Source organism: Pongo abelii, chromosome 19, assembly GCF_028885655.2.
Source record: "Pongo abelii isolate AG06213 chromosome 19, NHGRI_mPonAbe1-v2.0_pri, whole genome shotgun sequence".
Lineage (NCBI taxonomy): Eukaryota > Metazoa > Chordata > Mammalia > Primates > Hominidae > Pongo > Pongo abelii.
The window spans coordinates 68327012-68342977 of record NC_072004.2 but is presented as its reverse complement, the minus strand read 5'-3'; the positions used below and the strand labels follow the sequence as shown (position 1 = coordinate 68342977).

The window sequence follows — 15966 nt, the reverse complement described above, 5'->3', positions numbered from 1 at the left end:
GGACTCTCAGCACTGGCAGCCCCAATGCTACTTCCAGTGCCTATGACTGCCGTGCAGGGTAGGGGAGCTTTTGTGGGCCCGGCCAGGCCCAGCTCAGGGCCCTGCAAACCCCTGGCTGCTGCTGATGCAGTGCGCTTTAAGGAACATTTCCTATTGTCCATCAGGTTCCAGGTCTGCCCCCAGGGCTAGAGCTACAAGATGCAGCCAACTCAGCACATGTGGACCTCTGGTGGGGAGAAAGAGGGCAACCCGAAAGGTCACTTAGCACAGAGTCTGGGCACACAGTAGGTATCAATAAAGATAGATTGAATGTTCATGGTCAAAGTTGCTTCTAGTGTGCCCGTGCTCCGAGCCTCTCAGTGCTAAGAGAATGCCCAGCGAGTCCCACTTGGGCCATCTCGGAAGGCTTCCTGTAGGAGAGGGCCTTTGAGCCGAGCCTTCAAAGCTGGGCTGAATTTCCCCGAGGGTCCAGAAGAGAGCCACGGGCTGGTGTGTCAGGCGGCGGAGTTGACACTCCCAGAAAGCAAGGTCTTCGAACTACAGAGTGCGCGCGGGCTCTCGCTCGTCTCCACCGTGGGGGGCCCTGCAGTACTCGCCAAGAGCGTAGAATTTGCCTAGTATTAGCCACGAGAGGGCGGGGTGGGGCGAGGCGGAGCAGGGCCGAGGTGGCGGAGTGGGGGGGAGCCGGAGAGCTTCATAAAGCCACAGCAAAGCGCCGCGACTCTAGTGACAGCGGCCCGCTGGAGAGGAAGCCCGAGAGCTGCCGTGCGCCTGCCGGACGAGGGCGTAGAAGCCAGGCGTCAGAGCCCGGGCTCTGGTGGGGTCCCCTACCCGGCCCTCGGGGCCCCCGCCCCCTGCCTCCTGCCCCCTGCCCCCTGCCCACCCCAGCCCACGCGACCCTTTCGCGTTCGGAGGGGCGGGTCCTCGACGGCTGCGGGAAGGTGCCAGCCCGCCCCGGATGGGCATCGTGGAGCCGGGTTGCGGAGACATGCTGACGGGCACCGAGCCGATGCCGGGGAGCGACGAGGGCCGGGAGCCTGGCGCCGACCCGCAGCACCGCTACTTCTACCCGGAGCCGGGCGCGCAGGACGCGGCCGAGCGTCGCGGGGGCGGCAGCCTGGGGTCTCCCTACCCCGGGGGCGCCTTAGTGCCCGCCCCGCCGAGCCGCTTCCTTGGAGCCTACGCCTACCCGCCGCGGCCCCAGGCGGCCGGCTTCCCCGGCGCGGGCGAGTCCTTCCCGCCGCCCGCGGGCGCCGAGGGCTACCAGCCGGGCGAGGGCTACGCCGCCCCGGACCCGCGCGCCGGGCTCTACCCGGGGCCGCGTGAGGACTACGCGCTACCCGCGGGGCTGGAGGTGTCGGGGAAACTGAGAGTCGCGCTCAACAACCACCTGTTGTGGTCCAAGTTTAATCAGCACCAGACAGAGATGATCATCACCAAGCAGGGACGGTGAGTGCGGCGCGCCGGCCCGCGGGGCCTCTGTGCCCCCGCCGGAACAAGAACGTCTGGTCTGTTTTTCTGGCTCGACAATGCTTCTGACTCCGTGTCCCTCACTGCTTTGGCTTCAGCGTAGGGAGACAGGGGAATGGGGTTGTTGGGAGGACAGGGAAAGCTCCGGAGGGGCGTCTGTGCCCAGGCTGTTGCACCAACAGCCAGAGGACTCACAAGGGAGACGGGTGAGTGCGAGACAGTGAGAAGTCACCTTGATTTAGGGGAAGGGTGACTGTGGCTTCACCCAGAATTGGTGTGCGCCCCTGCCCCACTCTCTACTGGAGAGGAGTCGCAGCGGGCAGTGAAAGCCTGTGTTCTGGGCGGACAGGACGCCTGGGCCTCCTGTGCGGGAAACTGGAGGGGAAGGGAGCCCCTTATCTCCAGGCCCCCTGCGCCCACCTCCCCCGGCTCCTTTGCTGCTGGTGTGCTCAGGTCAGCTTTAGTGGTGGTGGTGGTGGTGGTGGTGGTGGTGGTGATGGTGGTGGTGGTGGTGTGTGTGTGTGTGTAGGGGGGGAGATTGGGATTTGGTGACATGGAGAAGCAGTCGCCAAGTTTCCTTTCCGGTCTTACTTTGAGATCATATGTCTGGTGTGTGTGTGTGTGTGTGTGTGTGTGTGTATGGGGGGTAGTGGCAGTAAAGCTTGTAGGGGGCATAGATCCCTTCCAGGCACAAATGCCCACGGGCTGGGCAGATGAAGCTCACCCAGGGGTCCAGCCTGGTGGCCAGCCCCACACTGCACCCTTTGAGGCTGGTCCAGTGAAAACTTTCCCCACACTCCTGTCCAGAAATTCACCGGTTCAGTCTGGGGAAGTGGTGAAGGGGAGTCCCATGGCTCCATGGCTCAGGGTCCCTGAGCCCCGTGCCTGATGGCGAGAGTTTGGGGCTGAGGGTGCTGCTTCCGGATAGAGCCTCCTGTGCAAGGAAAGAAACAGAAACCTGCGACTTGTGTGGTATTTGTTTAGTAAGCAACCCCCGGAGTGGGCTGTGTCTGTTGTGGGCTGTGTGCACCCACCCTTCCCAGTGCGGCCCATGTGAGCAGGGGACCAGTGAGGACCAGTGTGGAGGGGCTGTTGTCATTGGTGGACCTGGGATGCTGGGTCCGAGGTCCAAGAGGTGTGGATACCAAACGTGGGGCTTGGGGTGGAGGGGAGAGGGAGAAGGCCATGTTGAGCCCCAGGGGTTGGTATTCGATCTGGGCATTGCTGGAACATTCTTCCCTCCAGATGATTTTTGTGGGGTAGCCTGGGACTGGGGAACCTGTTGCCAGCCACAACTGGCTTCAAGTTACTGAGCTGTTCCACTTTCCCTGGGATGAACCCAGGAAAGTTGGCGTGTTCTTTGATGGCTCAGCCTTCATCTCCTAAGCCTTCTGATAATTCCTCTCTGCTCCCCCCAACCCTAGTCACCCTTTGGGTGTACCCAGACACAGCCCAAGCTTCTGGTCCCAATGTGTCTGAATTGGAATGGACCCAGCAGATCCTGTCCCTGTCACTGCACAGACAGGGAAACAGGCCCAGAGACAGCAAGAGACTCTTCCAAGGTCACACAACACACTCATTGCAGGCAGAGCTGGCACTAGAGCCCAGATAGTATTTGCCTGGGTTTCTTTCTCTGGCCCCCTACGGCCACCAGTAAAAACAGCCACCCACGCTCCCCGAAGGCCCTGATGCATTTAGAGTGCTTTCACTTCCATTATTTCACTGTGCGTTAGGTAGGCCAAGCAGTCTCCCCATTTTACAGTTGAGGTCACTGAGTTGCAGGGACAGCTAGTGGCTTGCACTCCATCACACAGCAGACCAGAAGTGGGGCCTCTTAACCTTCTACTCTGTTGTGTGGTCAGGAGGCCTTCCCACCCTGGGCTCTTGCTGGGGTCTCCCCACAGCCTCTGCCAGGCCTCTGCCTCCCCCTGCCAGTCTTGAGGGATGGGGTGGATGGAGCATCAGCCAGCACTTTAGGGAGTTGGCCAGTGCTAGGGGGCTGCCTCTCTACCTGTAGAGCCAGCTTCAGGGAGGCTGTAGAGCACTTCAGGGAGGCACTTGAGGGGATGATTCTCGAAGTGTGCATCACCATCTACTCCCGTGGCCTCCTTTCCTTGGTGTTCCTGCTGAGTAATTCTCACTTGACAAGTTTTTTTGTCCCCCTTTTAGATACATACACTTACTTTTTTTATTATGAAACATTCCACTACATACAAACATGGACAGAAGAATGTAACAGACTTCCATGACCCAGCTTCCACAGATGTCAATATGGGTCCAATCTTGTTTCTGCATCCTGATTTCGCTTCTTCTGTCTGCAACTATATTGGTAATATAGTAATTACTAAATACATTCTAGATATTATTTTATCTCTGCACCTCTAAAAATGGCTTTTTAAAATGAACGCAATACCATTAGCAAACCTGAAAAGAATTTCCTAAATATCACCAAGCTTCTCTGATTGCTTCATCAATGTGTGTGTGTGTGTTTTACAATCCTCACACTTTTTGCTCCATTCCGAGGGGCTCCATAAGCGGGGTCCCTGTTGAAGGAGGCAGTGGCTCTTCACTGTTTCTTTTGGTGCTTTTTCTTGGATCAGGCTTCATAGGCCCCACGCTGCCATGGAGGGGACAGAGGACACACAACCCCAATTCAGTCCACCAGCCCCAGGTTACCTCCATACCTTCTTAGCTTGGGCTCCTGAGATCTGGGAAATCAGTAGCCATTTCCTCTCAAAACAGGCTTTTGGGCTCATAGAACAGCTTCCTTTCCATCCTCCTGCTTTTGTGGGCTGGCCTATCCCTCCGTGGGTTCCAGTGACCCACCAGTTACACCACATCACCCATGACCTTCTTCCTTTTTGAAAGGTTCTCCCACCCCAGGCCCACCTACAGCCTACAGCCCCACGGCTTTTTGCCTTGAGCTGACTCACGCCGTCCCGGATTCTTCCTCTCCCACCCACCCTGGATCTGTCCCTTGGTATTGACCAGCGCCAGTGGCACGCTCTTCCCAACGGGCAGAAATGGGGCAGGGCACAGGGGGTGATTCCTGGGTCCGGAGATTGATCAAGGCAGCTCAGATGGGGCTGAGAGAGGGGAACTGAGAACAAAACAATGGATTATCCCAATAGGAGACTTTGGTGTCTACGTTTGTGTCTAGAGATTTGGGGCAGCCTGATAATGCCCCACACAGGCTTGTGCGAGGGTTTCTGTGTGGCAGTGTGTGTGTGTTGCGAATGTGTTGGCGAGTATATAATAGTTGATGGTAGACATTCTCAGTAGAGGAATAGAGAGGCCTGTGTCTCTGTGGGTGTGTGGGTGTGTATTAATTGCTGGCAATCCCCACTTTTCTGGGTGTGATTGGTTGATTATTATAATTAAGATAACTTTGGGTAGCTGTGTTGTGTTAAGCTCAATTTACATTTGGATTTGTGCATGTGAAGATAGAGGTTGGTAAAACAACAATTTCAGTCCCACACTATCCTTGCTATCCTTACAGTCATTACAATTTTTTTCTTGTCTCCACTTTCCCAACTCCAAGAACTTTAATTTTTTTTATTTGTAATATTTTTCATGGGCCAGGAAGTGGACCTGAACCTCCCACATAGATAACTTTAGTCGATAACTTTTTACATCTTTTTTTTTTTTTTTTTTTTTGAGATGGAGTCTCACTCTGTCCCCCAGGCTGGAGTGCAGTGGCTCGATCTTGGCTCACTGCAACCTGCGCCTCCCAGGTTCAAGCGATTCTCCTGCCTCAGCCTCCCGAGTAGCTGGGATTACAAGCAGAAGCCACCAAGCCCAGCTAATTTATGTATTTTTAGTAGAGACGGGGTTTCGCCATGTTGGCCAGGCTGGTCCCAAACACCTGACTTCAAGTGATCCCCCGCCTCGGCCTCTCAAAGTGCTGGGATTACAGGTGTGAGCCACCGCACCTGGCCCAGCTTTTCAGATCTTAAAAAATTTTTTTTAATTTATTTTTTATGGAGACAGCATCTTACTATGTTGCCCAGGCTGGTCTCAAATCCCTGCTCTCAAGCAGTCCTCCCGCCTCAGCCTCCCAAAGTGCTGGGATTACAGGCATGAGCCATTGTGCCTAGCTAAAAAAAATTTTTTTAGGCTTAAGCATGCTTAAGTGGTTTCATTTCTCTTGGGGCAAGTGAAAACAACTTTAATTTAAAATTTTTTTTTTAATGAGACAGGGTCTTGCTCTGTCACCCACGCTGGAGTGCAGTGGTGCGATTATGGCTCACTGCAGCCTCAACCCCCTGGGCTCAAGCAATCCTCCCATCCCAGCCTCCTGAGAAACTGGGACTATAGGCGCACACCACCATGTCTGGCTAATTGTTTCTATTTTTTGTAGAGATGGGGTCTCACTATGTTGCCCAGGCTGCAGCTTTGCTTTTTGTCTGGCTGTTTGCCAGTGGCCGTCTGAGTCTATTAAGTGGATCTGAGGTTGGTAAGACGAGGAGGTCCCTTGATGCCCAAGCACATTTTGTACTTTGGTAGGTACAACACATTGCCAGAATACCCTCCCAAAAGGTGCTACCAATTTACACCCACACCAATAGTCTATGAGAGGACCCATTTTCCCACAGCCTCATCAGCAGTAGATATTATCACATTTTTTTTTTTTTTTTGAGACAGAGTCTCGTTCTGTTGGCCAGGCTGAAATGCAGTGGCATGATCTCTGCTCACTGCAACCTCCGCCTCCCAGGTTCAAGAGATTCTCCCACCTCAGCCTCCCGAGTAGCTGGGATTACAGGTGTGCACCACCACGCCTGGCTAATTTTTGTATTTTTAATAGAGATGGGGTTTCACCATGTTACCCAGGCTGGTCTCGAACTCCTGACCTCAGGTGATCCACCTGCCTCGGCCTCCCAAAGTGCTGGGATTACAGGCGTGAGCCACCACGCTGAGCCAATATTATCAATTTTTAAACATTCACCAATACGACTGAGAAGAACTATCTATCTCCTTGCTATTTTAATTTGCACTTAATTACAGTGAAGCAGAGCCTGTGCCAGGAGCTCTGAATCTGGGAGAGGTATGACGACCCTGTGAACCATCCCAAGGCTACTTAGTTCTTAGGGCCAGCAGAGGAATTTGGGGTCTTGGACCCTGTCTTATGAGGGTGGGATGGTAAGTGGTTTTTTAGGGAGGCTCAATTTGGCACCAGACCCATCACCACTCTCGGTTCCTTCCCAGCAAAGTGTCATGTAAATCAGGGGCTATTTTGGGATTCCAGCTGGTGGTGATTCTAGACTTTTAGGGAGAAACCGAGATCTCCTTTCTCTTCTCCCTTTTCCCCAGCCTCTTCCTGTGTCTCCTTCATTTCCCTCTACTAGTGATAAAAACAGGATGAGCTGGGCATGGTGGTGAGCACCTATAACCACACTCGGGTGACTCGGGAGCCCAAGGCAGGAGGATTGCCTGTGCCCAGGCATTTGAGTAGAGCCTGGGCAGCATAGCAAGACTCCATCTCTTAAAAAAAATCAGTATGGCCTGGGTGCGGTGGCTCACCCCTGTAATCCCAGCACTTTGGGAGGTTGAGGCCAGTGGATCACCTGAGGTCAGGAGTTTGAGACCAGCTTGGTCAACATGGTGAAACCCCGTCTCTACTAAAAGTACAAAAATTAGCCAGGCGTGGTGGCGGGCGCCTATAGTCCTAGCTACTCAGGAGGCTGAGGCAGGAGAATAATGGCGTGAACCTTGGAGGCGGAGATTGCAGTGAGCCAAGATCACACCACTGCACTACAGCCTGGGCAACAGAGCAAGACTCTTGTCTCAAAAAAAAAAAAAAAAAATTAGCCAGGCACAGTGTTGGGTGCTTGTAATCAAGGAGAATCTCTTGAACCTGGTAGGCAGAGATTGCAGTGAGCCGAGATCACACCACTGCACTCTAGTCTGGGGGACAGAGCGAGACTCTGTCTAAAAAAAAATAAAAAAAAAGAAAGAAAAAAATTAATATGAAGAAATGGGGACCACAGACCACAGCATGCACTCTGCAGTCAGAAGACCTCACCTCTGCTCTCCCACCAAGAACTGTCACCAAACCTCTCGGAGCGTCAGTTTCTTCAAATATAAAATTGGAAATAACATTTTATGTTTTTTTTTTTTTTTCTTTGAGATGGAGTTTCACACTGTTGCCCAGGCTGGAGTGCAGTGGCGCCATCTTGGGTCACTGCAACCTTCGCCTCCCAGGTTCAAGCGATTCTCCTTGCCTCAGCCTCCAAAGTAGCTGGGACTATAGGTGCATGCCACCACGCCCGGCTAATTTTTTGTATTTTTAGTAGAGACGGGGTTTCACTATGTTGGCCAGGCTGGTCTCAAACTCCTGAGCTCAGGCAATCCACCCTCCTCGGCCTCCCAAAGTGCTGGGATTATAAGTGTGAGCAACTGTGCCGGGCCATCTTTCGAACTTTTTAACAGCTTTCAGAGGAAAGATGGACAGGAGTTAGACTCTCCATTTACATGTGAAGAAACTGAGATTTGGGCCGGGTGTAGTGGCCCACGTCTATAATCCCAGCACTTTGGAAAGCTGAGGCAGGTGGATCACTTGAGGTCAGGAGTTCGAGATCAGCTTGGCCAACGTGAAACTCCATCTCTACTAAAAATACACAAATTAGCCAGGTGTGGTGGCACATGCCTGCAGTCCCAGCTCTTGGGAGGCTGAGGCAGGAGAATCACTTGAACCTGGAAGGTGGAGGTTAGAGTGAGCTGAGATCGTGCCACTGCACTCCAGCCTGGGTGACAGAGCGAAATTCCATTTCAAAAAGAAACTGAGATTTGGTTTGAGAATTAACTTATCCAGCGTCATAGGTAGTAATCTATTTTTCTCAACTCAGGAAAGTCAGGGGAAGACAGGCGTGTGACAGCACCCTTCTAGGACACCTTCCCAAGGTTGTTAGGTAAGTTGTCCTGGGGACCTCTGGGGATTAGAAGTCCCTCAAAAAGGGTTCCTAGGCCCCTGGAACCCTCCCTCCTCCAGGTTTCCTGACTCACTGATAGGTCCCTTTTTCCCCATCCTTCAGGGCTTCTCATGAGAGGAGGGGGAAGTGTGTGGAAATGAAAAGTAATTCTGATGAGGATTAGCTTCTGCCATTCTGAAAACTCTGCTCTTCCTGCTTGTGTTAGAAGAGAAAGGCTAAGCCATTGGAGTTGGTGATGGAACTGGTGCTGGTGGAGGTGGTGGTTGTAGTGATGGTGCTGCTGGTGGTGGTTGTGATGGTGAAGTTGGTGGCTGTAGATGGTGGTGCCCGTGCTGGTGCTGGTGGAGATCGTGGTTATCGTGATGGTAGTTGTGATGGTGGAGGGGGCGGTTGTAGTGATGGTGGTTGTGATGGTGGTGATGGGTGGTTACAGTGCTTCTGGTGGTGATGGTGCTGGTTGTAGTGGTGGTGGTGACAGGGCTAGTGAAGGTGTTAGTGGTGGAGATGGTGATGGTAGAAGAGTGCTTCTTTTCTGAATCTGTTACTCTGGCACGATAGCGGAATCATACAGCATCCCACCCCCTAACTTCCTCTACTTTTCCTGGAAACAAGGACTTTGAACATGAGCCCCGTGTTCAATAGAGCCTTCTTTCAGGTGGATGGGAAGCTCCCTGTTCAACTAGGATGTGTGCAACTTCTCTGAAGGCTGAGGGCAGGCTATACCTCAGGCGGCAGACCCAGGAGCATGGGAAAGGGAGGGCCTGTGAGTGGGTGTCATGGGGCTGGGAGTGTGTTAGCACTGTGAAAGCCGTGGCAGAGAGGGTGGGTGGGGAACTGAAGCATGAGGACCTTCCAGGAACTGCCTGTGGAGAGCTGGCTGGTGCCCCCTCCTAGGAAGCAGCTAAGGTTAGAGACAGGGGTGTGCAGGTAGATGTCAAGCAACTGACCCTCCGAAAGAACATTTTTAAAAACTCTGATTTGTAGTGTTTGCTGATCCCTGTGGTGTAAATACTCCTGCTATAGATGATTTCAAGTGACTCATGTGAGTCATTGAATGCAGAGCTGGGAAGAGATGCACAGTGCACTGTGATTTAGTACCTCCTCCATGCAGCTGCGATAGACGGAAGTAACCTCAACAGCGCAGACAATAGTAAAACGTAAAATAACTGGGCAGTGATGATTTTTTAGTTTTTACTACTTTTTTTTTTTTTGGGATGGAGTCTTGTTCTTGTCATCCAGGCCACTGGAGTGCAGTGGCGCGATCTCAGCTCACTGTAACCTCTGCCTCCTGGGTTCAAGCCATTCTCCTGCCTCAGCCTCCTGAGTAGCTAGGATTACAGGCACCCACCACCACACCCAGCTATTTGTTGTTGTTGTTGTTGTACTTTTTAGTAGAGACGGGGTTTCACCATGTTGGCTAGGCTGGTCTCGAACTCCTGACCTCAGGTGATCTGCCTGCCTCGGCCTCTCAAAGTGCTGGGATTACAGGCATGAGCCACTGTGCCCAGCCTACTTTGACTGTTAATATGTCTTGAATTGCAAGTTTATATAATTTAATTTTTAATGGCTGTTTTTAACCCCTGGCTGGCAAACTCCCTAAACACCTTCCAGCTGGTTCTTGTGAGTAGGAGGAAGCCGGCTACAGCACACCACTGATGCCTGGGCACTGTTGCAGGGGGGACTGGCTGTCGAGCTGGAGCTGATGGGTGCTGGGGGCTTTCTCTCCTCTCCAGGCGGATGTTCCCATTCCTGTCATTTACTGTGGCCGGGCTGGAGCCCACCAGCCACTACAGGATGTTTGTGGACGTGGTCTTGGTGGACCAGCACCACTGGCGGTACCAGAGCGGCAAGTGGGTGCAGTGTGGAAAGGCCGAGGGCAGCATGCCAGGTGCGCGCGCCCCTGGGAGCGGTGGGCTCTGTTTCGCTGGGACTGGGCGCCCCCTGGTGGGCCCACCAAGCCCCTACCCCTAATTCCTAGACCTTTAACCCCCCCTCCCACTCCATCCCACGCCATTGCATCCCACCTCTTTTTGGCTTCCTGCTTTGCTCTAGCCTGTCCTCTGCTGAGTCCTCTGCCCTTCCCTGCCTGGTCCTCCCGCTGTGTCCTTCCTTACGGTCCCTCTTGGGACAGGCAAAGCCCTACATCACCAGGGTTCTGTCCCGGGGGCTGCATGTCAAAGAGGTGAACTGTCCACAGGAAACCGCCTGTACGTCCACCCAGATTCCCCCAACACGGGAGCACACTGGATGCGCCAGGAAGTTTCATTTGGGAAACTAAAGCTCACAAACAACAAGGGAGCGTCCAACAATGTGACCCAGGTAGGACCTGCTCTTCAAAAGGTAGCCTCGCCCTGCTCCCCACCCTGGGTCTGAGACCTCCAAGGCCACAAGGGTCCTGCGGGGCCAGTTTGGTTCATTTTTTCTTCCTTCCTAAAGGAAGCAAGGTTCATTTTTCTTCTGTCCTAAAGGAAGGGTCATTTTTCTTCCTTCCTAAACTCTGGCTGTTTCTCACCCACCTTGGGAGGAAGATGAGGTGGGATGAAGCTGAATCTTGGACAGGGGTCATAGTCAGGCCACACAGGCCAACCCAGCCTCAGGGTTTCTTCACCAAATCATGGGTTGCCATTGCTCCGGCACCATGAAAGGCACAGAGTTGGCCCCGTGGTCCCAGGGAATAGATGCCGAGTTTCTCTAGGTTGAACAATCCTGTTAAAAGTGCCCTTGCTGGCTGGGTGTGGTGGCTCACGCCCATAATCCCAGCACTTTGGGAGGCCAAGGCGGGTGGATCACAAGGTCAGGAGTTCAAGACCAGCCTGGCCAAGTTGATGAAACCCCGTCTCTACTAAAAATACAAAAATTAGCCAAGCGTGGTGGCGGGTGCCTGTAATCCCAGCTACTCAAGAGGCGGAGGCAGGAGAATTGCTTGAACCCGGGGGGGCAGAGGTTGCAGTGAGCTGAGATCGTGCCACTGCACTCCAGCCTGGGTGACAGAGCGAGACTCCGTCTCAAAAAAAAAAAAAGAAAAAAAAAAGTGCCCTTGCCCTAAAAGCCCTGTTTGTGCTGATACCTTGGTCTCAATTGACATCTGGAGGTAGAAGAGGGGGCAAGAGGCTAGAATTGGTGCCCCAAAGAGTCCGGACACTGGAGTTGGAAAGCTTGGGGGAAGTTACATGGTGGCAGGGCAGGGGAATGGACAGGATGACCTCAGGGTGCTTGCTAGCCTCACATGGGGCCAGCTGTTGGTGGGGGTGATGGGATCCTCGAAATCCCTCCTCCCCACCCCTACAACCATCTCGCTCTGTCTACAGATGATTGTGCTCCAGTCCCTCCATAAGTACCAGCCCCGGCTGCATATCGTTGAGGTGAACGACAGAGAGCCAGAGGCAGCCTGCAACGCTTCCAACACGCATATCTTTACTTTCCAAGAAACCCAGTTCATTGCCGTGACTGCCTACCAGAATGCCGAGGTGAGGGCTGCCTGAGCCCCGGTGGGAAGAGGGCAGAGTGGGGCCCACCGTCTTCCTTGGGAGGGATTTGGAAAGTTCCCGAGCCCCAGACTCAGGACTCAGGTGACTCTATTTCCCTTCTCTCTAGATTACTCAGCTGAAAATTGATAATAACCCCTTTGCCAAAGGATTCCGGGAGAACTTTGAGTCGTAAGTGCCACTGGGTTCAACTCAGCTTTGGTCCCTCCTGAGACACATCCTCTCCCTGCCCCTGAAAACAGGAGGGTGGGGGACAGGTGCTAGAGATGGGCAGGCCAGGGAAGGAGGGTCAGAGAAGGAATGTGTGAAACAGGTAGGCTCACAGGTGACTGGTCCTGCTTGTGACCCGTTTTCTTGCCTTCTATTTTTTTCTAGCATGTACACATCTGTTGACACCGGCATCCCCTCCCCGCCTGGACCCAATTGTCAATTCCTTGGGGGAGATCACTACTCTCCTCTCCTACCCAACCAGTATCCTGTTCCCAGCCGCTTCTACCCCGACCTTCCTGGCCAGGCGAAGGATGTGGTTCCCCAGGCTTACTGGCTGGGGGCGCCCCGGGACCACAGCTATGAGGCTGAGTTTCGAGCAGTCAGCATGAAGCCTGCATTCCTGCCCTCTGCCCCTGGGCCCACCATGTCCTACTACCGAGGCCAGGAGGTCCTGGCACCCGGAGCTGGCTGGCCTGTGGCACCCCAGTACCCTCCCAAGATGGGCCCGGCCAGCTGGTTCCGCTCCATGCGGACTCTGCCCATGGAACCCGGCCCTGGAGGCTCAGAGGGACGGGGACCAGAGGACCAGGGTCCCCCCTTGGTGTGGACTGAGATCGCCCCCATCCGGCCGGAATCTAGTGATTCAGGACTGGGCGAAGGAGACTCTAAGAGGAGGCGCGTGTCCCCCTATCCTTCCAGTGGTGACAGCTCCTCCCCTGCTGGGGCCCCTTCTCCTTTTGATAAGGAAGCTGAAGGCCAGTTTTATAACTATTTTCCCAACTGAGCAGATGACATGATGAAAGGAACAGAAACAGTGTTATTAGGTTGGAGGACGCCGACTAATTTGGGAAACAGATGAAGGACTGAGAAGGCCCCCGCTCCCTCTGGCCCTTCTCTGTTTAGTAGTTGGTTGGGGAAGTGGGGCTCAAGAAGGATTTTGGGGTTCACCAGATGCTTCCTGGCCCACGATAAAACCTGAGAGGGGTGTCCCCTTGCCCCATCCTCTGCCCTAACTACAGTTGTTTACCTGGTGCTGCGTCTTGCTTTTGGTTTCCAGCTGGAGAAAAGAAGACAAGAAAGTCTTGGACATGAAGGAGCTTTTTGTATCTAGTGGGGTGGGAGGGGTCAGGTGTGGGACATGGGAGCAGGAGACTCCACTTTCTTCCTTTGTACAGTAACTTTCAACCTTTTTGTTGGCATGTGTGTTAATCCCTGATCCAAAAAGAACAAACACACGTATTTTATAACCATCAGCCAGCCAGGGTCAGGGAAAGGACTCACCTGACTTTGGGCAGCTGGCCTGGGCTCCCCCTGCTCAAACACAGTGGGGATCAGAGAAAAGGGGCTGGAAAGAGGGGAATGGCGCACATCTCAAGAAGCAAGATATTGTTTGTGGTGGTTGTGTGTGGGTGTGTGTCTTTTCTTTTTCTTTCTTTTTATTTTTTTGAATAGGGGAGGCTATTTATTGTACAGAGAGTGGTGTCTGGATATATTCCTTTTGTCTTCATCACTTTCTGAAAATAAACGTAAAACTGTTGAATGTGCCTGCCTCAGTGCCAGCATGGGGGGACATGGATGGGGACTCAGTTGGGGTTGTACCCAAGCTGGTGTACCCAAGGTGTTCTGTCGGCTTTCATTTATGGGGAACCTGCTAAAACCCTGAAATGACTCCAGCTGAGTTACAGCAAGGCCACATGTCCTACCTTCAGCACTCAGGGGGATGGTTGATGCCTCTTAAGGCATCTTGGGACGGACAGAGAAGAATCCCTTGCCCTGTATGCCCCCTGACCTTGAAAGGAGGGGTGTGAGGGCAAGGCCAAGGGCTGGACTGGGAGCGGGGGTGCAGGGCACTGTGAGGGGGTGGCACTTGATTTCTCTTTGCATTTCTAGCAGCCCTCCACCTTTATCTCTAGGGTTATTCAAGGATTAAAGAAATAAATATAAAATGAGCCATGTGAAATTACCATTTTTGTAGGTCAAAAAGCCAAATATTAGCAATTTTATGTGACTCAAGCTAGTACATGTAAAGGGTTTAAGAACATTGCCTGACAAACAGTAAGCACTCACTGTGTAAGCTATTGTTACCAACAGTTTCTAGCTGTTTCTGTCTCTCTGTCTCTTTATACACACACTGAATTGTGTTTGTAAAATAATACATACTTTTTTTTTTTTTTTTTTTTGAGACAGAGTTTTGCTCTTGTTGCCCAGGCTGGAGTGCAATGGTGCGATCTCGGCTCACTGAAACCTTCGCCTCCCGGGTTCAAGGATTCTCCTGCCTCACCCTCCCGAGTAGCTGGGATTACAGACGTGCACCACCATGCCTGGCTAATTTTTGTATTTTTAGTAGAGACGGGGTTTCACCATGTTGGCCAGGCCGGTCTCGAACTCCTGACGTCAGATGATCTACCCACCTTGGCTTCCCAAAGTGCTGGGATTACAGGCGTGAGCCACCACACTTGGCCTATACATGCTTCTTTTAAATAATTCAAGCAATGAAGAAAAGTATAAAGACAACAATAAATTATCTCAAGTCTTACCCATCACGAATTATCATTAACATTAGATGGGTTAGTAGACAGAAATAGTTTTATAAAATTGGAACCACACTGAAAATGCTTTTTCTTAATGAAAATGGTTAAATTTTAGCTTATAGAATTTAGTCACACACACACACACACACACACACACATCAAGACAAGCAAAACCCCTCAAACTCTCAAGTGAAATGGAGTTGCTAAACTTAAGATAAATTTTTCTTCACTACAAGAAATATTTTCATGGTTTTTTTGTTTGTTTGTTTGTTTTTGAGAAAGAGTCTCGCTCTGTTGCCCAGGCTGGAGTACAGCGGCGCGATCTCAGCTCACTGCAACCTCCACCTCCCAGGTTCAAGCAATTCTCCTGCCTCAGCCTCCCGAGTAGCTGGGACTACAGGTGCGTGTCACCACGCCCAGCTAATTTTTTGTATTTTTAGTAGAGACGGAGTTTTCACCATATTAGCCAGGATGGTCTCGATCTCTTGACCTCGTGATCTGTCCGCCTCGGCCTCCCAAAGTGCTGGGATTATAGGCATGAGCCACCGTGCCCAGCCAAGAAATAGTTTCTAAAAGAACACTCTCAGGCTAAGACAGGTGCTTATAGGAAACATTAAGAAGTTAGAGTTATTATGTTGCCCCACCACAGTCCAGGGTGCAGCCCATTCTAACGGGGAAACATCATCATGGGCTTTGGGTAGTTCTCCCAGTTCTGTTTAAAGTCTGGAAAAACCTGTTTTTTTTTTTGTTTGTTTGTTTTGTTTTTGGTCACAGTTCACATCCCATCCTTTTTTTGCTCTCTACTCAGAGGCACCTTCTAGTTAGAAGGAAAAAATAAGGTGGCATACTTGGCTCCATTTCCTTTGAATTTGGAATCTCATAATTTTGTAAATGACAGGAGTTTTGCCACATTGTGCTCTGTGAGTTCAGATTATTTCTCCCCCTACTCCTACCCCGTCGCTGTCACTTTCTAAAGTTTATGAGTTGGGTACATTTCCTTTCTTGGAGGAACTGTTGTTGATAATTATAATACTCTTTTCTCTCACCATTTAAAAATGGTTTTTGCTCCCTTCATTAGATATGAAGTTAAGTGACTTGTGATCAAGCCATACTTTACCATCTTTTCTAGAAGTCTGACTGCATGTTTTGATGTGGTGTTATTTGGCTCATAAAGGTTCATTACTATTATTTCTTCACTATTAGATGTACCTTTTACTGTGTATACTGTGTGTATATACACATACCACATATATCTATTATATATATAACCTAAATACCACACAACTCAAGATATTTCTTCAAGAGTTAAACACCAATAATATCACAACTATATTTCCTCCA

General features: G+C 51.7%; 1 protein-coding gene across 1 annotated transcript; it reads left to right on the top strand.

Annotated features, from left to right (window-relative positions):
- The first annotated feature begins 725 nt into the window (after positions 1-725).
- On the top strand, positions 726-13634 carry TBX21 (T-box transcription factor 21). Its single transcript, XM_002834233.4, has 6 exons — positions 726-1449; positions 10133-10287; positions 10597-10718; positions 11708-11866; positions 11994-12055; positions 12260-13634. The coding sequence occupies exons 1-6, from the start codon at positions 959-961 to the stop codon at positions 12876-12878; spliced, it is 1608 nt and encodes a 535-aa protein (XP_002834279.2). The 5' UTR covers positions 726-958; the 3' UTR covers positions 12879-13634.
- Positions 13635-15966: the final 2332 nt, after the last annotated feature.